Below are 24,340 nucleotides of genomic sequence, written 5' to 3'. Positions count from 1 at the left end.
AGATTGTCAGCATCATCTGTAAGGATTAAGGAATACAATGCCGAATGCGTGAGTATCAATTCGCAGAGTTTGGATTATTATTATTATTATTTTTGGATTGTACTTCTATTAAAGTATAGCGTGTGAGTACTTGTGCTACCTCTGCACGAATTTTTCAAATTAAATACATTTCGTTCAAACGTTTAAACAGGCAAACAAAAATGGCATTAAACGGAATACCTGCAGTAATAAACATGTCCACCAGATGGCGACAAGTGACCGTGACACAAGAGGAGAAGGCCGCCCCTCGTTGAGATGTGACTTGTTGTAGTACCGCGAAACGCCTACTGGGGGCGCTGTAGGACAGCCTCACGAGACATGTTGAGTCGACGACTTTTGGTCCCTCTTCACTTCCGTAGTCCCTCGCCGACTTCTCGTTTGAAGTCTTTCAAAAATGACAAATCCCGCAAGGTAAGGTACGCGTTGGTCGGATTCTTTAAAAAAAAAAAACAAACAAACAAAAAAAAAACTACCCGCTGTAAAACTTTGTCATGTTTTACATTTATATTTCGGTGCACATGTGTGTGTGTGTGTTTTTTTTCTCTCGGAGCATGCGTTTATTCTGCTTCACGACTCGTTGCCATGACGACGCGTACCAGCTAAAGCGCCCGTTAGGAAATTCAACCGAGCTCCAAAGTGGAATATTTATATCATACAATGTCTTTAGGCTTGATTTAAGAGGTGGGGAACATGTCCGCAAATTGGATGATAATCGTGACTTTACGGCGTCGGAGCGTTATGGATAGATGTTATGGAGGGAGCTGGATGATTTATAATAACATCGTAATAATGCGAGAAGCTGCAGGCTGCGCGGACAGAAATGTGCTGACTTGTCTGGCTTGCCCTTGCGACGGAATTGGACTTGTTTGTGCCGCTGCCCTCGTCGCGTCCCAAAGGCTGAGGGCACACATTGGCTTTAAACCAATGAGGTGAGGGACAAAAAAAAAAATATATATATATATATAAATAAATGTATATATTTGAATTTGTTGGCCCTTATCTCCCAGCAACATGTGGAGGGCTCTGAGCAAACGGCACAAGTTGATCACTTGTGTTTTCATGCCAGATGACACTTTGCAAACATGGCCACGAGAAACAGGGAATTCTTCAAGAGGGGAGGACGTCAAATGAGTTGGATTCACAGCACTGTGGTGTGGGAAACGTCCAGTGGAAACGTGACTTGGATGATGATCATCGAATTGAATGTACTCGCTGGAGCAAAACCAAAGATAGTTTCTGTTTTGAATCAGATGCGAGTTTTATCATCATTCTCCCACGTGCAGCTGAATCTGAATCTGAATCCCAATCCTCTTTATTTGCCAAGTATGTCCAAGAAGAGGGTCCTATTGACCGAGTTGCCTGAACATCGCACGGCGCATTTAGAAAGGGAACACACCCCTGTTGAAATACCGCAGGCCGTGATAAACCTCGACACTTCCGTTGAAAAGAAACCTTTACGGGACATACTTGCCATCAATGTAAGTAACTAACCCCCCCCCCCCCCCGATGAAGATGCTCTGTTCGGGTTTCCCTGACATTTCCCACCGCAGAGCTCACAAAACCTCAAAGGAATCGTACAGTTCAAATGTATCGTCGGGAGGAGGGTACAATCAAACGGCACGGCGTTACATCAACTGCAGGGAACAGAACCAAAAGGAAAACATGGAAGCAGTCTGGCCAGGGAGGCAAGCAGGGATTTATGGCGACGTAAAAGTTCACCACAAACGATTGCCCCACAAATGTTTGACAACAAAAAGTTCAATACAACCGAACTGTACACAACAAGCGTGCTGCACCAGGTGGAAAAAAAAGAGCTTGAAGACCTGTCACATAAAGCGCAATGGGAACCTTTCATTCGCTATTTTTGTCGCGTACCACAAGAGGGAGCCTAAGTACCACTAGCTTGACAATCACTTGACAACCATCTGTTGTGTTCGTCACGTCTGTATTGTATAACTAAAGCCTCTTCTTCGACAACAACGACGACAGAAAAACACCCAGGCTCGGCAAAATAGATCGCTGGCACCCTTCGCCCAAATTCGGTCAAGGACTTATTTGTCCGCAATTTTGGGCGTTCGGAGCACTTCTGCGATGAAGAGTGCACAAATATTGCCGCGTCAAGCAAACGACACAGCGGGCACGCGTCTCCCCTCTACCATATTTGCTTCTTTTTCAACTAAATTGTTCAGGTTATCAGAATCGGAATCGTCTTTACTTATTTATTTCAGGTTATATGAGGCATTGAAGGTGGAAATTGGCTTGAAAACCTTTTCGTGACCGCGCTGGTAACTCACAACACGCTTTTGTAATCCCGGTTCCCCGCTGAACTGAATCGTCCTGTACAGCCCGAAAAGCTTCTTATAATACCGCACGACACTGATGCTACTTGTTAGCCCGTTTAGTGCATTTTGCATCGTTATTTGATTGATTGATTGATTGTTTTGCACTAAGCTAAGCAAGTTCTATATCAGGCACAGCTATGTGGTCGTTCGAAGTACAGAACGTGCGATTGTCTCAACCGGGACTGGCATCAAACAGCTTGAAGCCCCTTTTTCCTGTTTTTTTTTCCCACCGTCTGCCAAACCGCTGCTCGTTTTGAAGTCTACTTGAGTTCACAGCCGCCATACGGTGCGCATGTCTCCAATGTTTGCTCCGAAGTCAAAGCACAAACAATGGCTCGTATCTCGAAACACTCACAAAGTTGGGTCACTCTCACGTCAAGGCAGCGGCGTAGTTGGTCCGCACTGTGTCTTACTCAGATGTTGTTTCTTGTTCCGTCTAATAGTATTTTAACGGAATCCAATGAATTGCGGCATTGTCTTGGCGTGGGTGTACCCAATGAAGTGGCCGGCGCGCGACGCGTTCGGCGCTTCGGCGTTACGTCCTCACTGTATCCGATTTAGACGGTGAGCTTTGATAATCTGCCTGCGTGATATTAGGTTTCACCTCATCACTTGGTGACGAAGATGAGCGCTATATTTGCATTCTAAACATGCAATTTCTTGCCTCATCAGGTAATGTAATTCCACGCTTCATTAGGACTGTGAAGTTTATCATTTGTCATCAAAGCCGAGCTGTCAATAAATGATTAAGTTCCACATTTGGAAAACGTAACTTTTGGACTCCAACAAAATTGATTGCGCTTCCACGATAATGGCAGTTCGGAAGAGAGACTTTGTTTGATATTTGAGCGGCTGCTGCTGCTTTTGCAGCCGTAGTGCCGCTTGAACCGAATGTGTTCAACTATTAAAGAAAACAAACCTCCGGAGAGTCTGTACAATAATTAAAGTGTTAGCTCCATAATATGACTGAGATTGAAATGCAGTCGGTGTGGCTGGTTTAAGATTGCGCTTTCGTTTCCATATGCCAGACGGGATCCGTGCGGAATTTTGGTACGCTGAGATTGATCAATTACAGTGGATATAGAAATTCTACACACCCCTGTTAAGATGCCAGGTTTTTGTGGCGTTAAAAAATGCGACCGAGCTGAATCATTTTACAACCCTCCCCACCATAATTACAAAAGGTACAGTTTTTTTTCTCATATTTCCCTACTGTAACGTTTGACACGATCCAACAACTGTAAATATGAGACACAGATAATCCAAGTAAGCATCAAAATGCAGTGTTAAATGATGATTTTGTTTGTGATGGAAGAAAAAAAACAACGATTCAAAGCTACCGGGCTCGCTGTAGAAAAAGTAATCGCCCCCTCTATTAAAGCAGGAATTAACTGTGGCAAATCCTATTATTGGAAAGCTGAGTTCATTTTCACTGACCAAACCCAAACCTGATTACCTCCAGATCTGTTCCATCAAGAAAACACTTCAATGGAAGCTGCCCCACAAAATGAGGTCGGCCAAAAGATCTGAAAAAAAGCTGCAACAAAATGACACGATCCAAAGAAATTCAAGAATAGATGACAAATAAAGTAATGGACATCTTTCAATCTGGAAAGGGTGACAAAGACAATTCTAAAGCTTTAGGACTCCAGCGAACCACAGTGAAAGCCAAGTGGGGAAAACACGGAGCAGCGGCGAACCTTCCGAGGAGTGGCCGGCCTACAAAGATGACACCGAGAGAACAGCGATGACTCATCCAGTAGGCTACGCGAGAACTCGGGACAACTTCGAAAGAACGGCAGGCCTCCCTTGCCTCAGTTAAGGTCAGTGTTCATCACACAACAATAAGGAATAGACTGGGCAACAACGGCACTCACGGCAGAGTTCCGAGGTGAACAGGGGTGTGGAGGACTTTTTTATACCCACCGTGTTGATTATTTCGGGAAAATTGTAAGACAGGAAGTCCTCGATTTACGAACGAGTTCCGACGTCGCCCGGATTTCCCCGCGAGTCGGATGTCACCGTTAAAGTCGAGATTTACGTCGAAATACTTCAGTGGCGGGTATTGTCGCACGCGATTGCGACGGCAAGCTCGGTGCGTGTGGGCGTGCGCGAGACGGGATCGCGCGGGAGGAAGGAGTGCGCGCCGGTGCGAGCGTGTACAGTGGCAAGTGTAGCGACGGCGACCGGGGAAGAGTCGCGATTAGCGGAGGACCCGTTGACGTCGAATGCGCAGAGGAGCTCATAAAGCCGTTCAAGCGGCAAATGGGCGCGTCGTGCCTTTATCGTCGCCGCCGCCCGGCAGAAGGGAGTTCGCCCCGAGGAGGGCGACCTCGGTCGGCCCTGCGGAAGGCGTCGCCCGACCGCGGCAGGAAAGGTTAACGCTTCGTCTAAAGAAAGTAAAATACATTCAAATACAAACATAAGATGCTGTACTTCCCATTACCGGTGAGAGTGTGAAAAAAGGAGGGCGAAAAAGGAAAAGATACTCGCGCCGCACAAACACAGACACGCGACGCGCTATGCGCTAGCTCAGCAGAAACACTATGGCGCCGGGGACAAAATGGCGGCCCGGGCACGGGCGTCGTAAAGTCGAAGCGTCGTACGCCGAGTACGTCGTAAGTCGAGGACTTCCTGTACATCGTTTTTACTTACTCAAAGAGGTCCGTGTCGACTATGCAAAGCCTAGCAGCCCTTTGAGAATGATCGCTAAAAAGTAAATACGCATAATCTGGAGTTGATGAGGGAGGAAAGTCAGACAATAAAGGCTAACCTTTGCAAGTCCGTGGTCCGGTTGTTCCAAAGTGACTTTGTGTGCTTTGACAATAATGTCCCGCACTCCCCATCCGTAACCAAGCCCAACGCTTTCTCAACCCATGTAGAGCGGAAATAAGCAGCAATTGCTGTCTGGCGGGATGATGGAGAGACCACGGACTGGACTTGAATGAAGCCCGGCTTGTAATGACTTCCTGCCGAAACCGGAGACGGGACAGAGCTCAGTCAGAGTCTGCTTGGCACAGCGCGGATGATGTTTGCTTGATGTTCGCTTGTTTGGTTTTTCTTTCCCCTCCGAGGGCGCAAATACCATCCTTTTTTCTTCTTCCCCTTTTCTCTCTGCTTCCTTTGGGTCAGTTTTGACCCAGATGACAGGATGAACATTTAGAACAAAGCATGGAAACAAGACTTTAAACGCTTTTTTTTAAAGACTAAAATGGAGTCAGAAAACAGGGCAGAAGAATCATGTCTTCTTATTAAACATCTAACAGAACTGGAAGTGGGGGGAGCAATTGGAAAAGAACGGAGTGCCGTCGACCCCTGCACATTTGTGGTTCGGCATTCATGAATTTTCATATTTGCTGTTTTTTGGGGAACATATCCTCCGTTATTGACTGCAAATCCCATCTATTTGATGTTTCTGCGCTAAGGGCAAAGCAATAAAAATGTTACGTTGGCGTCATCGGGTGGAATCTTGGTGTTGTTGTTAGATTGAATTGAGCGAGTGTTTATTTTTTATATTGAGATTTTGTATCTCATTGGCGGTCCGTGAATGCACCTTGCGCACAGTCAAAAGCGAAAGTACGTTTCTGTTTTTTTTTTTTTTTTTTTTTTTTTTACTAACAGCCAGTTGAGTCTTAAATGCTCCTGAATTTCCAGTCGTTTACGTGACACGGGCTCATGTGATCGTGTACGTTGTCGGTGCTTTAGGATCCTCTACATGTCTATGTTGCAATTACAAGCGGGTGTAGCTCTAAAGTTGTATACGTTCCCCCCCCCCCCACAAAAAATATAAAGTGTATACAACTAAACTCCAAATGATGATACCCTTTTGAGTTAGCTGGTAATGATGTCATTCAATACAATTGATTTCTATTTACGTAGCGGCGATTCCTAAAAGAAAGTAGCAAAAGATTGTAAGACATTGCCTGATTATTTTGGGATTTGCTCATTTTCATGATGACTATTTGCAATTTGACAAAACAAAACAAAAAATCCAATGTCCTCAATGATTCGTTCATTCTCGGGCACAACCAACGCTTGAAATGTTTGCTGAGGTCGATGACAATGCAATGTGAACACAACGGTGCCAAGGATTGCATGTCCTCAAAATATCCAAACATTCTAGAATATCTGTGCACTCTTTTGCTACTTGTGTTATTTCCAGCAGAAATGTACCCATTCAAATGAAAAGTCATGTTCCCTTCAAATTTGGAATGACTCATTTTGGGCTTAACTGCTTATGGGATGAATGTGTAGGAATAAAACGTTCTGGAGTTCCTCCTGTGAGGATTGAGATTGCGCTGCTTCAACAAACAAATACTGACCGAATGGCCCAAAAACCTTTTGTTTCAAGTTACGTTAAGTCTAATATTAGAAGTCTTCCGGAAATGCTGTAGAGTTGTGTCGTTCGGATGTTGAAAACGTACTTTTGGGTTGAAAGCGCGATGGTACAGTTTTTGTGCTAGCGTCATTTTATTGGTGAGGGAAATTCCGAAGGCATCCAATCCAGTTGAGGATCCGGGTCAAAACCTGCCTCCTCGAGCCTTCACCTCGCCACTGATACACTCGTCACATGCGTCTGTCTACCTTCCACAAATGAGATATGATTGTGGTGATTGGAATTTCCAGAGGCTGTCACAATCATTTTGATGTGGAAATAGACGGGAGATAATGTGAAAGACAGGCCTGTTATTAGAGCCCTGTCAGGGCTCAAATGATGCACCAGAGTGAAGAGGTTAAAGACACAGCTTCCTTGTTAATAATGAATTGCTGCGCGTGCGGCGGATCCACTTCATTGCGCCCAGTCATCACTTGATAATTGCTTTACATTTAATTTGGCTACAGAGACTGTTTTTCAAGGTGGTTAAATTGCGCTGCAAGTTAATATGGGCTCAGACAGAGACAGCGGTTTGGTCATAGACGGGCGATTAAAAAATGACAAGCTACACACTAAAGGTATTAAGTCTGAGATTGAGCCAGAGTTACTTATTTCATTAACGCAGCTAGTTTAAGAACGCTCTTTGAGCTGATAAAAATAAACCTACATAAGATGCATATTGTAAAACATTTCCTTTTTTTCCAGAGCATCTTAGGAATGCGGCACAGTACGTTCAAGTGAAAACCGATTGGATGACGGGTAGTCATTTACCCATCGAGACCTTATCTGGAAAATGCGTTCTTAGAAATAAAATCGCCGGCGATTCAAAAGTTCTGCTGTAGCCATCGGAGGAATCGGTCCCAGTTAAGGACAGACCACTCTTGAAGATCATCCGACCATCCGTCCGTTTTCTGTCGCGCTTATTCTCATCAGCGTGGCGGGCGCGCTGACTTTGGGGCGAGAGGCGGCGTACGACCTGGACCGGGTGCCAGCCGATCCCCGGGCGCAAATGCACAAACAAGGGCACACGCTCGCGTTCACACCGTTGGACGATTGCAAGTCTTCGATGGACCCGACAGGGTTGAAACGATGAATCGCACAATTGGAATAATTCGATTCCCCCAAAAAGTGAAAGCAAAATCTTTGCCTCGAAGCTCCACAGGGCTGACCTTTCCACACTGACCAATGTTAATGTCGACTCAAGCGCCGCACCGTGTCGAAATAAATTGGCGCAATGTGTGTAAAAGACGCAATGTCCAAAGTTTGGGATCAACTAAGTGCAAAGGAAAAACTAACACGCGTACCACAGCAGTCTACGATCGCCAACACAAGGTACTGATGTCAGCTAGTTCTAGTTTAGTTAGAATGAGGCGTAATGCCCCCACAAGCGGTCGGGGGTAGACACAGGCGCCAGTGCACTTTCAATCGCTTTACGGGAAAGCAGTAAACAGGCACTCCCGTCACTCACCGGGCCAGGCCCAACCTTAGAAAGTGCTGACTTGAAGATAAATAAGTCATCGAATGAAATCCGGACGCGTAGGATTCAAAGTGTTGAGCTCAGGACGTAGCCTCTTGCGTGCTGGAATCATATAAAGGTGACAGAAGTGCAACCGCGGTTGACGGAAGCACTAAAACCAGTTATAGACCAAACCAAACCGTTTTTTTCCGGTAATATTTTGGTTTCAACTTCGGCGAGGACGACATTTTTCTTGTGGTATACATCCCATCCTTATATCTCAATGTACAGTAGCAATACGACAATGTTAGATATTGATACTGTCTCTGGATGACAAGTATGTGCAATTGCTGTTGATGATTCGAACAACATTTTTTTCACTCACTAATGACTTGAATATCAGTGTTGTTAATGGAAATATCTTTTTTTTTTTTTAAAATCAATTCATGTTTTGTATGTTTACTGTGCAAGAAGAATGTTTTCCTCTGTTCCACATATATTGTGATTATATTATGACATTATTATCACTTTTACACCTGCTTATTGCCACACGCCACAATATTCACACACATTTAATCAACACTCAAACACCCGACATGGTTATTATATAGTACGATATAAAAAGCAATGCCGCTGTTCTTTCAGCTCCTTTTCTAACTGATTTGCAAAACAAACGGTCGTTATTGGCCAATGAAGGCACGATGAAGAAAAATAAGAGCCCCTTTTTTCCCCGTCTCTAGATGGCAGAGGCAACATTTAGCGGCTTAGGAAAAAACACAGCGGCCAAAGGAATCTCAGAGAGGGACGTGCCTCACGTTCGTCTGGTTGGCGATGCCGACGTAGAGGTAAAGTGACATTGTTTACATAAATCTGCATACTCGCACGCTAGTTTTCATCGGAAGTACACACCATATGTAGCAAAAGTTCATTTTGTTGCTGGAAGATTTAACTTCTCTCCTATTCGACACACACAAAGCATTATTGGTTAGCCTTGCGTGCACACAGATAATGAGTGAGTTAATTAGACCTGAGAGTGAAACCAACTGCACACGCAAACTCATCGTTTGTAATTTGAATAGAAATGACTGCAGTATATTCTGGAGTTCCAGAGAGCGAAAAAAATAATGACCCCAAAAAATCAAGAGTTTTAAATTGGGACGACACATCGGAATTCTGGTTCGTGATTAAGACATCCGAACGATGCAAGATTGCAGGACATAATCTCAGAAAACATCCTCAGCTGTCTATGACGTGTGTGAGTTCAGGCAAGCGGAGATTATAAATGTGGACGTTTTGTCATCCCCGAAGGAAATCTACACAATTGGGAAGAAATTGGGCCACGGCAGTTACGGGGTGGTGTACGAAGGCACACACATTCGGACGCAGACCCAATGGGCCATCAAGACGGTTTGCAAGGCCGAGGTGAGTCTTGAGAACGGCAGGCACCAAACATTTGAACCCCTTGACCCCTCCAAGTGTGATAATTGGAGCGCCGCGAGTGGCGCGCGAAAGACTGAATGTTAAATGTTTCAACTCTGCATATCCTTACAGTTGTATTGGTACAATACGTTTGCATTTCATCTTTTCGAGCTGTTTGTTTTCGGACATGTGTTGAGTTAATGTTTTTATTGAATGTTTATGTGTGATACATGTTCAGTGAAGCATTACTTAGGTGGTTTTTCATTTGTATTCTCCTACTTTGAAAAGGAGTGTGAATGATCAAACTGGAGAGCCAAGGAAAGTTTGAAGTGGTGCTTGGTGTAAAAAGTCGAAGCAGGTCAAGAGTTGCGCTTTTGGAAGAGAAACAACAAGGAAGATGTTCCTGTGTGTCTTTTCAGCCGGGAAGTACAAAGATTAAGATGCTGGAGCAAGAAATCAAAATACTCAAGCAAGTGGCTCACCCGAACATATTACATCTGGAGGAGATCTATGAGACGGCTCAGGTAAGTAAGCCTTGCGCGGTTTGCACGTTTCCATTTTGGGTGGTGCTGAGGCACGCGTGCGCTTCTTCCTAGATGACATATTTAATCACTGAGCTGTGTGTTGGAGGTGAACTCAAGCAGGTGTTGCAGCATAAACAGTTCTTTCCAGAGGAGGAGGCGAGACACATCATCGGTTGCCTCGCAGACGCCATCACCTACCTTCACAAGAAAAGTAACGCGCTTCTGCTTGTTGCTTTGAAAGTAGCACACCTGAAACACTCGCCGATGCGGTCCGTTTGTGCAAAAGCTCCGAAGGACATCCCAAGTTCAAGTAGGCCCGCGACAAATAATCAAATCGTTTGATTACGAAACGAAGAAGAAAGCTGCGGGTTTTGCAGGGATTATTTCCCCACCGTGACGAATGTTACTGCGGACACGAACGTCACAAATAAGTTAGCGTAAAAGTAACACGCCAGGAGGAACGAGCGCATCAAAAAGTGAATTTCCAAAGTTCGAGATCGTTTCACAATTATAAAAGAAGTGCAATGTGTCAACAGCACGTTAATGATCGAAAAAAACTAAAGTAGTGTCGCGATGTTAGCTAATTTAATACAGTATAGTCAAGGATAGACGCAGCAGCTGGTACACGTTCAATTGTTTCACGAAAACAAACATGTAATGAGCACATTCATACGCAAGTTTTCATGCCAGACACTCAACGCAAACACTGGCGAACAACCCGTACTATTGCCATTCGCTGACGCGCACGTCACTCACCAGGTCGGGCCCCGCCTTTTAAAGCTGCACACGCTCAAAGTCACAGATAGTGCAGCGCACTCCAGAACGTGAGGATGGCGATAACAAGTGATCAAAAATAAAAGTGCACCTCAAATGTTGTTGTGCAATAACATCAAATCGGTTTATATCTGATTATTCTATTATTGGATTTGATAATTGGTAGAATAATCCATTTAAAAAATATTCCATAGCTGCAAGCCTAATAAGTGGAATCATTGTAAAGAGGAACTAGTGCTATGAAGTCAATTTAAAATCTACTTTGTGGAGCTAATCTATAAACCCAATTCCAACGAAGTTGGGACGTTGTGCTAAATGTAACTAAAAATAGAATACGATGATTTGCAAGTCATGTTCAACCTATATTGAATTGAATACACGACTGTTCAAACTGATCAACTTGATTGTTTTTAGCAAATAATCATTAAGTAACTAGTTTCAAAAAAGCCGGGACAGGTGGCAAAAAAGACGGAGAAAGTTGAGGAATGCTCATCAAACACCTGTTTGGAACATCCCACACGTGTGGGATGTTCTTATTGCAGCAAGACAAAGCCAAACCACATTCTGCACGTGTTACAACAGCGTGGCTTCGTCGTAAAAGAGCGCGGGTACTAGACTGGCCTGCCTGCGGTCCAGACCGGTCTCCCATTGAAAATGCGTGGCGCGTTATGAAGCGTCAAATACGACAACGGAGACCCCGGACTGTTGAACGGCTGAAGCTGTACGTCGAGCGAGAATGGGAAAGAAGTCCACCTGCAAAGCTTCAACAAAGAGTGTCCTCAGTTCCCAAACGTTTCTTGAATGTTGTTCAAAGAAAAGGTGATGGTACACAGTGGCTAACATGACCCCCGTCCCTGCTTTTCTGGAACATGTTGCAGTCATCAAATTCGAAGTTCGCGATTATTTCAAGTTGATCAGTTTGAACATGAAATATCTTGTCTTTGTCGTGTATTCAATTAAATATAGGTTGAACATGATTTGCAAATCATTGTATTCTGTTTCCATTTACGTTTAACACAACGTCCCAACTTCATTGGAATTGCCGTTGTATTTCTTCAGTTCTTGAACATTGATATCAGGCTTTGTGACACTCCATATACATATGTGAAGTATCCAAGCAGCATATATATAAATATATATATATATATATATATAAATGTATGTTATGTTTAACTTGCAGACATAATGCATCGGGATTTGAAACTTGAGAACATTTTGGTGAAAAATTCTCTTGATGACTACAATGGCAAGCTTGATATCAAGGTAAGCTTACAAATCTTCGAAAACTTTACACTGCGGTTTTTGTCCCCACAAATCCTGCGGTTTTTGTCTCCTCCTGCGTCGGAGTATGTTTCACCCACCTTTGCCGCTATATTTAGCGCTAACTTGATCTCATTAGGACAGCCTCCCTCTGGTCTCAAACACCTTTACAAAAGTATAGCAGCAGTATCTTAAAACAAACTAGCAGCTGAGCTCAGCATGTCGCGCATTCATAACAAGTCAGCTACGCAATATGTGGCGTGCAGCTTGAAAGGGAGCTCGGCTACATTACATTTCTAAACATATACATTTTAGGAGAAAGACTTGTTACGTCTATGTACTTGAATCACATGATCTGATTTGCAAATGTGACACACTCTGCGAATGAACGGCTTTAACGGCAACTTCATTTTTTGTGTGAATAGTTATTCTTTTTTTTTTTAACTAAACAATGATTTGAAAAGTATTCTGGGAAAGCGCGATAGTGGAGTAGTTCATATGTATATTTGTGAGGTTGTCGGTTTTTCTTGTTCTTGACCTTCTTGGACACCTCATTGGTGCTGTGCTGATGGTCAACATTTTTTTGCAATGTAAGATGGGTACAATCGTTAAAAGAAAACATGACGGGCCAGACGAAACACATACATTTTATTTTAATGGGACTGAAATTAAACGCGTCCAGTTCAGGGTGTAGCCCGCCTCTCGCCCGAAGACAGCTGGGAAAGGCTCCATCACGCCCGCGACCCGCGTGGGGATAAAGCGGTACGGAAAATGGATGGATGGATGAAATTAAACGGTCAAGCATTTCAGAAAAGCATTGTCATTAAACAAAACATAACCATAAAGAAATGAATGATGGTTGTTGTTCAGTCATATAAAAAAAAAAAAAGAATACATTTTTTTCCACAAATTCTGCTATATGCAGTCATGTGTACGTACGTACCCCTGTCATATTGGAATGAAAGTGTAGGCTAAACCTGTTTTATAACCACTAGGTGGCAGTGGCATTTTGGAATGAAAGTATACAGCTTATTCGTAACCATTAGAGGGCGGCATCCATTTATAAAATGTGAAAGTTTTTTCCATTTACCCCAGTACCTATGTATAATGCGCACTATTGGCTGTTGGCAATTTTGTGGGGGGGAAATGCACATTATACACGCGAAATTACGGTATGTAAGGGTTGCTGATTTAACACAGTTCATCTTTGTAGCGGTACTACAGCATAAAATGATTCCTTCCTGCTAATTTAAGTCAACACAAGCGATCATCATCATTTATTTTTTTTAAACGATACCACTGGAACAATGAAACGACGCTCTTTACTTGTCTCCGACCAGGTTGCGGACTTTGGATTGTCAGTGAAGACCTTGGGCGTTGGAAGCGAAAACATTCTGTCGGACGTCTGTGGGACTCCGATCTATATGGGTACGACAGCAGAATCCTCTCACAGTGGCGACGACGATGATCGTGATGATAGCAAGGGTGGCGCGCACGCCTGCTGTCGGCGGTCTTTGATTGGGGGCCTTTGCTGAAAGTAACCGGGGTTGTAAATGTGAATTGTCATTTTCAAATGATTCGATGTCCCTTATCATAGCTCCTGAAATGATGAGCCAACGTGGTTACACACACTGGTGTGATATGTGGAGTGTAGGAGTCATTATGTATATTTTGTAAGTATACACTTACAGTTAAGCCCAATGTTAGTCATACCCAGGCCACATTTTGACTTCAAGTGAATTTGATTTGGGGAATGGGAAAGTAGAAAAAGATTGGCTCTTTTCCTCCTTTTTGTTTTTTTACGTTTTGACAAAAGGTGTGTCGGAAATTATTCGCACGCATGATCAATTGGGGCAATGTTGTAATGGCACAATTGATTAGAATGCCGTAGATTATGCCTCGAGATACTTTAGAATGGTGCTAAAGATAGCATTTCCTCCGAATTGTCTGATAAAAGCCAACACCAATACGTTCACCCTTTTGTTGTGTCATTTCCAGTCAGAAGATATCCATTCAACAAATAATAATTGAACAAAAGCACTCGAACGCATAATTTGGCTCGAGTATGAACAATTTTGGGCTTGACCGTACACGCACACACATCCACTATTCATGCACCCTCAGACTACGAACGCATGAGTCTCATCTGCGTCCTCCAACAGGCTGTGCGGGGAGCCCCCGTTTGTGTCCAAGTCCAAAGAAAACCGACTTAAGGAGATTAGAACAATAGGAGTCCAATTTCCGTCACCCATCTGGGACACAGTCAGTGATGCAGGTGACACTTTATCTCAAATGTCCCTTTCTAAAGACCCACCAGCTAAACGTGATACGTGGCTTTTAAAATAAAAGGGGAAACATTTGTGTCAAAGACAAGACTTAATGACAAATGCCCCCGAAATGACTTTGACTATGTCAACAGCAAAAACAGTGGTGACGTGCCTCCTGAAAGAGAACCCCGCTTACCGCATGTCCGCTAATCAGTTGCGAGACAACCCGTGGATTACAGTAAGACGCCGGACTCTTGTCGCTCTCATGCCCGAAGCGCCCACGTCAGGGGAGTGAGGAGCGCTTACGGGGTTTTGGTTTTTTGTTGAACAGGGTGACACCAGCACGCCCGCCATGCCTCTCAATGCACTGGAGATGATGCACAACTTCCATGAACAGGAGAAGAGTAAGATGATTTCACTCAGGATTTGTTTCATTTTTCTTATCAACTGATACGAGTTCAACTTTTTTTGGGGCCAAAATTCCAAAAGGTTTTCGGCGCAAACGCGACACTGCTCAGGCGGTAAAGCATTGCGGTGGCAGCAACATGATTCGGTCGGGGCCGATTTTGTTCGACAAGGTGAAGGGAATTATGAACAGTTCTAAATACCAGCCGGTGTTAGCACAACACCTTCAGGTTTCTGTTAGATAGCAAAAAAAAAAAAAGAAGAAAAAAAAACCTACTTGAACAATCAGAGGCACTTTAGACGGTAGCAGTTGCGTGCAGACTTCCATTTAATATGAATTTTCATGTGATCGGTTAAGCGGGTGTGTACACTTACACAATCACATTATCTCAGTTAATCATTTTTACATCTCATCTGGAAGACATAAACATTTTAATTCTATTTTCAAGATTCTTCGTCACATTAATGGTGGAAAACGTTTTGAAATGATTTATCTCGGTGCCATTTTTTATATCACAAAAACCTGGCATTTGAACGGGGGTGTGCGGACTTTTTGTGCCCACTATATACATAGTCGACCATTGGTAAGTACAGTTGATTACACTTAGATTACCTGCAATTACCTAATTTGCGATGTTATGTAGAAGTTATTTTAATTGTAACTACAATATGTACTTACACCCATGAGACATAACGTTAGGTACACCTGTATAATATTCATCAATCCATTAATAGAACTGCATTAAAATTGGGCCTTTTTGATATTTGGAAACCAATCTAGCTACAGTATATCTAGGAAGTATGATTTTCACTATTCGTAAAATGTGTATTTTTTTAGTAATATGACTTTATTGTACGAGCTGGCAAGTCAAAATATGAAGGAGATATAACATAAGGTAGTTTGTTCTAATCGAAACAAAATATGATTCATAAAGTGTAACTGTCATAAAAGCCACTAAAAAAATAGATACGATTCAAATTTGATATGTGCGGCTGTTCTTCATGTTGTGCCTGCGTACGTTGGGAAAGTTATTGGATCGTAAACAAACAAACAAACAAACCGTGTGATGCTGGCGTCCGTGACAGGCACGCAGGACCCGAAGCAAAGCCGAGACCCTTCCCCCGTTGCCAGGACCGCTGCGCCGACGACGTCGCCGGAGATGAAAAGCAACGGCTTGAGCCACGACCGTCTCAGCGACTCTTCTTGCACGCCTTGCACGTCCACCAAAGCGGTACGTCGACGGACGCGCACGCATGCAAACCGCACGTTTCTTCGCATTTCCGCCGGTAGTGTACACATTTTACATTGCGATGATAAAAGACGCCGTGCCGAGCGGGTCCTGTCCGCGAACATAATTTGTCACCTGCCCGCTGGCGACGGGTACATACGCAGATACAACGGAACTTTCCTTTGATAAATGTCAAAGAGCGTTTTGGAATTTTTGTATTTTTTGACCTTGACACCACAACCGCAGTCGATAAAACGTTGTTCAATTCGTATCTCTTGATAAAAGTGAAGCACCTCTGTTTTCTTTCTTTTTGGGGGGATTGATGGTTTGTTGGTGTTGAAGACCAGAGGGGGCAGCGGCCATCAACGCGACAAAGGGAAAATGATTTGTGGCGCCCCACTTCGTCCCAACACACCACAGGTATGTCTGACCTTTGACACTGTCCTCTTCAACTCAACTCTATTGTACATTGATTAGCTGTTGCTCATTTAGTTTTTCTGTTCACTTTATCTTGTTAACCGTCCGATTATCTTTGGCCCCATTTAGTGTTTAACGTCTCTCAATGAATGATTGTCTTTGATTGATTGATTTTTTTGGGTCAATTTCATATTTTATGACTACTTCATTTCATGGGAACAACCGTCCGTCTTACATAAAATGACACATTTTCAGTGTCCAGTACACATCTAATAAGTGTTATTTGGGCTCGAATTGAGCCCAAGCTGTTTAAGCTGTATAAAAAAAAAAAAAAAAAGGAATTAGCCACAATTGACACATATTGGTTGAAGTTGTTTTATTGGATAATATTGCGGTCACTATGCTGTGTGTGTGTGTTTTTTTTTGGTGTCGTTAGCACCCGTAATACAATGCGTGATCAGTGACAATGGGACGTTGTACTATATGTACCGCGTACAGAGGTACAAAAATAAATGACACATGGACTCAGGAAACAAGATGAATTCTAGTCATTGAAATTGCCGAGTTCATGTTGACCCCAAGGATAAAAAGAACATTTGAAGGTAACAGCAAGGGTCAGTTTTATTGTGTTTTCTGTCGCTTACTTCTTCTTTTTGTTTTTTGTTTTTTTTAATCTTCCACTAGATGGTGCCAAAATAACCGATCACCAAAGCAATAAAGACGGCCGTGCTGCCGGTTTTTTGTTGTTGTGTTTTGGTTTTTTAGAATCGAATGTGATTGACATTGTGATTGACGTTGCGTGAGATGACTCCGAATGTGATCCCCGCAGACCGTCGTGAAATCCCGCCCGCAATCGAGTATCAAGCCGCGCAAGTTTCAACGCAAGACGAAGAAAGCGGCCTCCCATCAAAACGGACAGAGATCTCCTCCATCTCCTCTAAAAATATGACTGACTGTCAAAGCAGCACTTAAGTCACACAGATGCCTCGCGGAACAAAGAAGGACCTCCAAAAATAGATTTAGCCTCTATTTAATGATACGCTTGAAGCAGGGAAGTGAACAAATTGAGCCGCGATACACTGGTGATGGCGGTGCCAAATCAAGAGTGGTGTTTGTGTGCTCTCACCGGCCACTTTGTTAGGTACACCTGCTCCAATTCTGCTATTCGTTACCGTCTATCTCATACTGAGAGCCGTTTCTAATGTTTTGGTCACAAAACAAACCCGTATCGCAGGTGCACTTAATGCCGTGGCCGGTGTGTGCGCTTGATATCTACCGTGTGAATCCAGCATCTCTCCTCAACTGTCCTATTTTTGCCGAGGGGCCTCGGTCTGTGGGACCGAGCAGAATCCACTGCGCAAATGTTGACTTTTCACCGCCAGCTGTTGCCGAGGCTGCCCAAACAATGCAGGCGCTCTTCTAGGTATTCAAATACAAGTTGAACACACAGCAAATATACAGTACAACAACTGTCAACGGGGGAATATGAAAAGTCCTCATTTTAACAAAAGCGAAACTTTTTTCTTTGTTTTTTTCCCCTTCGGTGAGAAATGTGTTCATTTTTTGTTAGCTTCCGGGAGTGACGGTGTCCATAAAGTCTCTCTCCAATCAAATGTGTTACAATAGGAGATGAATAGCCAATTCTGTGGAAATGATTCCAAAACCAGGAGTCAATAATACGCCTCGATACGAGCGCCCTTTTATCCAACACGGTCCCCGTCCGTCTCCGTCTCCGTGAAATTTGCACAAGTTGACGGACGTGACAGCGGATGTCTTGTATACAAGTCAATATCACCTAAAGGTGCCTTTTAGATTTCCTTATTTCACCCAAAACGTTGATATGTTTTAATTGAAATTCATATTGAAGATTTGTTGCATATAGGTCAAGCTCCCGTAGTTTAAAAAAAATAATAAAAATTTAATAAATGATCTGCAAGCAGCAAAATATGGGAGCTGGGAGGACAATGACAGGGTAGACATTTTTTTTTGGGGGGGGGGGGGGGGGGCTAATGTTAGCATTTAGCACATTATGGACCTTCACTTAGCAACGTGCTTCAGTTAGCAAGCTGTTTTACAAATATACTTCAAATTCCCTCAAAGATTGTTTCTAACAATTGATAGTTCACAGTGACAGAGTGGACATGTTAATATATTCCCCTACACGCATGATGAAAATGAAAATGATGAAATGTAAGTGTAAATATCCATGCTACAGCTTCCCACAAAATGCTGGTCATAATGTCACTAAAAGCATCACAGGTTTTCTTCAAGGGAAGTTTCTGCAGGAGGGCAAGGTGGACAGCATTTCCAGAGACACGTACACAATTTTCAATACGATGAGGAAAATTGCATACGCGTGATCAAAATGACTTGAACCACTTATTACGCACGCTGTAGTGAGCAAAGCAGGGTGTGGGACATGCCAAAATCACGCACTGTACATGAATTGGAAAACAAAAGAATAAAATGTACAAAAGACATTTTAAGTGTGGTCGACCCGTGACAGGGAAAAGCCCAAAGTCACTTCTTCTCTTTCTGTTGCTTTAAGTGCAAATGTTTGTCCTCTTGTAATAAAACCCCCGAGTTTGATTATTCCGCTCCATCTTCACGATGATCGTGATCCCGACGAGGACACTTCATCGTGATATTGAGCCCGACTTAATCATGCATTTTCATAGCAGATTTCATTTTAAGATGCCATGCTACACGTTGTAGTTTGATTGTAGCGTAGGCGTTTTCTGAGGTATTTATTGACCCCTCAAAAGCTATTTCATCAACAAACACAACGTGATTCTATTCAAAACTCGGACAACCATTGAGTAATCACTAATCTGATTTACATGTCATCGGTAGATTTTTAAAATGTAAGTATATTTCAAAGAGACTTTGTGCACAGCCTTTATAGCAGAAGAGCAACAATGGAAGAGGCTGAAGGTCAAATAAAATGATTTCTGTTGTTGAAAAACCAAATGTCAGGCCGTCTGACGGCAAATCGCAGGATGTCCCACCGAAGTTAGCCGGGGTCAAAATTCAACGTCTCAACGCCTCTACCTATCTTGAGGCTTAAGAGCAAGCTTTTGTGGAGCACACGGTAGTGTGTGCTTATATAGCTTATGGTACGTTACATAAAAAGCACACATCTAATTGTTTTATAAGCGATACATCCCCAGATAGTCGGATATGGAATGAAGACGACAGATATCCCGACATTGCAGCAGGCGATGGGGGATTTTCCTCCTGATGCTGTGACCTCTCAATTTCAATGCCCCCGTAAAGCAGCAGCGACTGGTGTCAAAACAGAAAGACGGTCACACGGGCTGCTTCTTCTCTGTGTGAACGCAGAGGATCGGGACTGAGGGCGCCGCGGCTCTAATCTCGTTCGGAGGCCATTGAGAGCAGCCGCCGCTACTTTGAGGGCGCTTCCATTCAAGCACGGGGTTTTTGTTTTTGTTTTTCCGCCGAAGAGAGAATAATCCCTCGCATAGATAGATACAACATTAAAGTAGCCGAGCAGAACGCACAGAGGCTGGATTTCAAATCTGCCCATTTGCATCTTGGAAGCGAATGAGTGCCAGCCGTGAGGCCTGTTTTTGCCTGTGTTCCCAAAAATATTCCACCTCTTTATTTGTATTGTACACAAGGGACTTTTAACATCTTCATCAAAGTTGTTTTCTTCCCCCTGGCTAAATGTGAGCGGATTCTTCTGTACACTTTGGAGAAGTATTCCAATTCTTAAGATGACATTCTAATTATGAAGCTGTGGTTTTCTCACACTGGTATGAAACTTTGTTTTAGGTTACAGCGGCTATTGCTGAACTTTACTACCATCCGTCCATGCGTCCATCTTCTTGACCGCGGGTCGCGGGCTGCTAGAGCCTATCCCAGCTATCTCCGGGCGGGGGGGGGCGGGGTACACCCTGAACCGGTCGCCAGCCAATCCCACATTTACTGCCTGTTTTGGGATTTTTTTATTCTGACAGACACATTGCTCATTAAAACTGCGATGCTGTGCATGCTCTCACAAATGAATACGCTTTTTTTTGGTCTCCAAACTAAATAAATGGCTAAGATATACGATAACCCTTTTTGACTGTCAACTTATTACACACTGTACAATCTTATTCCTGGGAATTTACAGTTAGAAAAAGTAACGATTCACCGTTAATTTCCTCAGTGTAGATCGCTAATCCTGTGAGTTCTATAATCAAATGATCACATTTTCAAAATTATACAGTGGATAAAAGAAGTCTACACACCCCTGTTCAAGTACTCGGTTTTTGTAAGACCGAGATTTCAAAACTTTTTCTCCCATTAATGTGAGCTATAGCCTGCCAACCATTTCTTATGCTGTAAGATGTGACCCCAGAAATGTCAGGAAAAGCCTACTAGAACATCGGAACTTTATTTAGTCTTCTCAGAGTGTTTGCTGACTTCCATTTAACATGAGTTTGAATGTGATTATCTTCTTATCTAGCAACCCGTTATCTCAGTTGTCGCAGAACGAAAGTTTCGCAATTATTTTACTCGGTGTCGTTTTTTTGACATCTCAAAAAGATGGCAATTGAATAAAGCGTGCGCAGACTTTTAATGTCCACTATTTTGAAAAGGGATTCACATCCCTGACTACCTCAAACATTTGAAAGGATCCATGTAACGTTTAAAATAATCTGGAACATTCTAATCATGAAATATAACTAGAATATTGAATATGTCTCTACATTATTGAGGAAAAGAATGACAAATTTAGGCGCGTCTTGGAACTTTGTCAACATGTAAAAGTAATTGAAAAATGTTTTCACTATTCCTTGCAGGGTCATCTGTGACTTTCTTGGGTCAGTTTAGGAATACATTTGGTTTTAATTGTTTACTTGAGTAAAGGTGAAGACAATCTTAAAGTAGATTCCTTATCGCAGAAGACTTCAACAGAGTAAATGAAAATTAGGAACCAAACCAAATATAAGTTGAGGACCTTGGCGAAAGGTGCCAAGCGACTGTGGAAAGATGTTCACCTTTACTTTGAAGGTGGTTCCAGATGTGTAACGGTACTTGCATACCGGGTTCGGTTTGCGGGGATGTCAGCGACTTTGAGGGCTACGGTGGCTAGTTTCGAGGTGGGAATTTTGGCGGAGGTGAAGGAAATTACAAAATCCGCCGGGATGGAACGAGATGCACCCGTGCGCCCCCTCCCCCAAATACTTCCACCCTGACAGATGGAAGTGTTTTGATGGGCTGCAGGGATTAAAACGCCGCGGGCCCCATTTGAGGCCCTGAAGACTGCCACCCCTGCCAAGGTGGGGTGCACTGCACTGAGGCAACTGTGTGTGTGTGTGTTGTGGGTGCAGGCGGGTTAATGTCAAAAGAAGCAAGGATGCTTCCCCTCCCTTGAACCCCCCTCTGCTCCATCCAGCTTTATCCAATGAGCAAAGCGAGGGGTGGGGAGGGGATCAGCTCAGTAACCTTAATTGAGCTCCTTTTAATTAATCAGCTCATCTGCAGAGGCCCGGTACCTGCAGCGGACCCCCAACCCCCGCCTACGCCGCCTTTATTATGCCCCATTCACCCCCTCCGAGTCCCCAAACACAACATCCCCACGCCGCTGCTGTGACATTGCGGTAATGAGGTAACGCAGCTACAATGTCACGGAAGTGTTGTGGGGACGTTATCTGCGTGAGCTCATCGCACACGCCGATGATCCCGATCCCCTTCCGTGTTTGCGTTGGCTTCCGAGTGGCGGCGAGCGCGTTCGTGTGCTTCTGTAGCTCTTCTCGGCAAATAATCGGCGGACGTAATTAAGGATTGTTTCGTTTTCTTTTCTAAAGGCGACACGTGATGATGGAAAGAGAGGCTGAGCGGTCAGGAAAAACTGTGTTTCCTGGCAATCTACGATTACAAAGAAGGGCAAATGATTTTCTTAGAAATGCCAGCTCCAGTACATGCACCCATTTTGAAACTTACATTTGCCCTGCGATGACTTACATTCAGATGTCATACTTCCTTGACATCGATATAACCTCCGGCGACATCGACGATGAGCAAAATCCTCGATGATCTCCACGACGGGGCGCTAATTCTCCATACAAACGCCAATGATTTATTCGCATCTCGTGATGCCAATGGCAAATGACTTTACATATCATTACCCCCCCAGACATTCTGCCCTGTGGGGCCGCACATATTGCACATACCGGAAACACCCGCTGTGTAACAGGCCAAATCCGATGCCAGAAAAGTGGTACAGGAAAATGATACCTTAATTCTAAATTCGGTGATATTTCAAGATTGAAAGAATTTTGTTCCCAGGGATGGCGATGAAAAGCACGGAACCAGAAATAGAACTTACGAAGGGTCGGGCTGCTCAGACTCATTTGAGCGATATAAAGAATTCAATCTGAATGACATCAGTAAATCCAAAGCAAATGCCACGCTGAGCATAGTTATGTAAACGGTGCATACCGACAAAACAATCACGAAGCTAAGACGTGTTCTCACGCTGCCATTAAGCGATCAGCGCGATAACGGCAAATGGAACACGCCTGTTCCCATTGGCACCCGAGACCTCATAACAGGAACAAGTTACGGAAAATGGCTAATTGGGCCCAATTTGGACATTTTCACTCCCTTTTGTTGCCAGCAGTTTAGACATTCTAGCGGTCGTGTGCTGAGTTATTTTGAGGGCGACGTTCAATTTCCATCGTTCCATAAGGTGCACGCCGACTACTTTACATTGTGGCAAAGTGTCATTTCGTCACCGTCGTCCCGCGAAAAGCCGGTGGTGAAAATGACGACGGTTGGGTGGCGCGCTAATTTGCAGGGGAATCCCAGGTGACTTCCCATGAAAGGCACGATACATATTTGAATGGCTGTTTTCCAAGCAATTTTCTGCCAGAGTACATTTTTTATTGATTCATATTTAACGGATTGGTCTCTGCGTAGCAACAGGAGCATGTACGGGCCCCGCGAAGCCGCAGCTCCGCCCGCTCGCTCTCCTGGGCCGGCCTCGACCGCGCGGCAGGCAGGAGGAGATCTCCTCCGAGCGGAGCCTTTTCATCGGAGAGAAAAATGGCAGGAAATGAAAAATGTGGCCAGCCTCCAATGCTGCAAAACATTTCAATTTCTGCCTCCGCCGCCGTCAGAATATTGTCGGCTAGGGGCAGTGCCCTCACCTCGGGCCCCCCCCCGCCGCACTCCGCCACTCTCTCTCTCTCGCCCTCAAACGCCTCCGCACTCGAATTGGTTTTGTAGAGCTCGGGCAGTCATTTAGTGTCGTGCGAGCGCAGTGCTTATCGCCTGACTCCCCCCACACACAAATATCCATCGACCCGCTGACACACCTCGAGGAGGGAGCCGCACAACCTTACACATGGAAATGATTTCAATTAATTACCACTCCCCTTTGACAAGGGAGGAAGAGGACGAGGGAAACAAAAGGAGAGGCGACGACGGGAGCATTTCTCTGGTGTGTGTAACGAGCAGCGGAAAGGTCATTTGACACATTTCTGCCAGAATGAATTCATTTATTCCGAGCACTTAATTCCGCAGTCACCTCGTCGGCGCGCGGCGAGTGGGTGCATTACCACGAGTGGAGGCTTACTTTCCTCCCGACCGAAAGCGCTGACCGCAGATCTGCGCGAATGTCGCAAGAGCGGAGGGATGGTCAAATGGAGTGTGGGGGATCCAATCACCCGCTTCTCTCATATCCAAATCACCTTCGGCATAATTGGAGCGTTCATCGCAGTTCAGTACAAAATGCGGGTTGCCGTTAGGTGGGTCATTTCAAAGTAGACTCGCGGAGAACGAGAGACTCCGGGGGTCACGATGCGGGGTCACGGTCAA

General features: G+C 44.1%; 1 protein-coding gene across 5 annotated transcripts; it reads left to right on the top strand.

Annotated features, from left to right (window-relative positions):
- Window positions 1–147: 147 nt before the first annotated feature.
- stk33 (serine/threonine kinase 33) lies at window positions 148–18,505 on the top strand. 5 transcript variants are annotated; one of them, XM_061670928.1, is made up of 16 exons: window positions 391–450; window positions 3,844–3,893; window positions 4,020–4,204; window positions 8,953–9,057; window positions 9,521–9,634; window positions 10,051–10,155; window positions 10,228–10,366; window positions 12,110–12,192; window positions 13,530–13,617; window positions 13,787–13,862; window positions 14,352–14,464; window positions 14,609–14,694; window positions 14,788–14,860; window positions 15,948–16,093; window positions 16,438–16,510; window positions 17,337–18,505. In XM_061670928.1, exons 4-16 carry the CDS (start codon window positions 8,953–8,955, stop codon window positions 17,477–17,479), a joined length of 1,344 nt encoding a protein of 447 aa, XP_061526912.1. In that variant the 5' UTR covers window positions 391–450; window positions 3,844–3,893; window positions 4,020–4,204; the 3' UTR covers window positions 17,480–18,505. The 5 variants fall into 5 exon arrangements, with proteins under 5 accessions (XP_061526909.1, XP_061526913.1, XP_061526912.1 ...); XM_061670927.1 differs by having other exon boundaries at window positions 3,998–4,204; XM_061670929.1 differs by lacking the exon at window positions 3,844–3,893 and having other exon boundaries at window positions 371–450.
- Window positions 18,506–24,340: the final 5,835 nt, after the last annotated feature.

The sequence above is a fragment of the Phycodurus eques genome, chromosome 2, assembly GCF_024500275.1.
Source record: "Phycodurus eques isolate BA_2022a chromosome 2, UOR_Pequ_1.1, whole genome shotgun sequence".
NCBI classification, from domain to species: domain Eukaryota; kingdom Metazoa; phylum Chordata; class Actinopteri; order Syngnathiformes; family Syngnathidae; genus Phycodurus; species Phycodurus eques.
The sequence above is the reverse complement of the archived record's forward strand: the minus strand, read 5'-3'. Positions and strand labels throughout refer to the sequence as shown.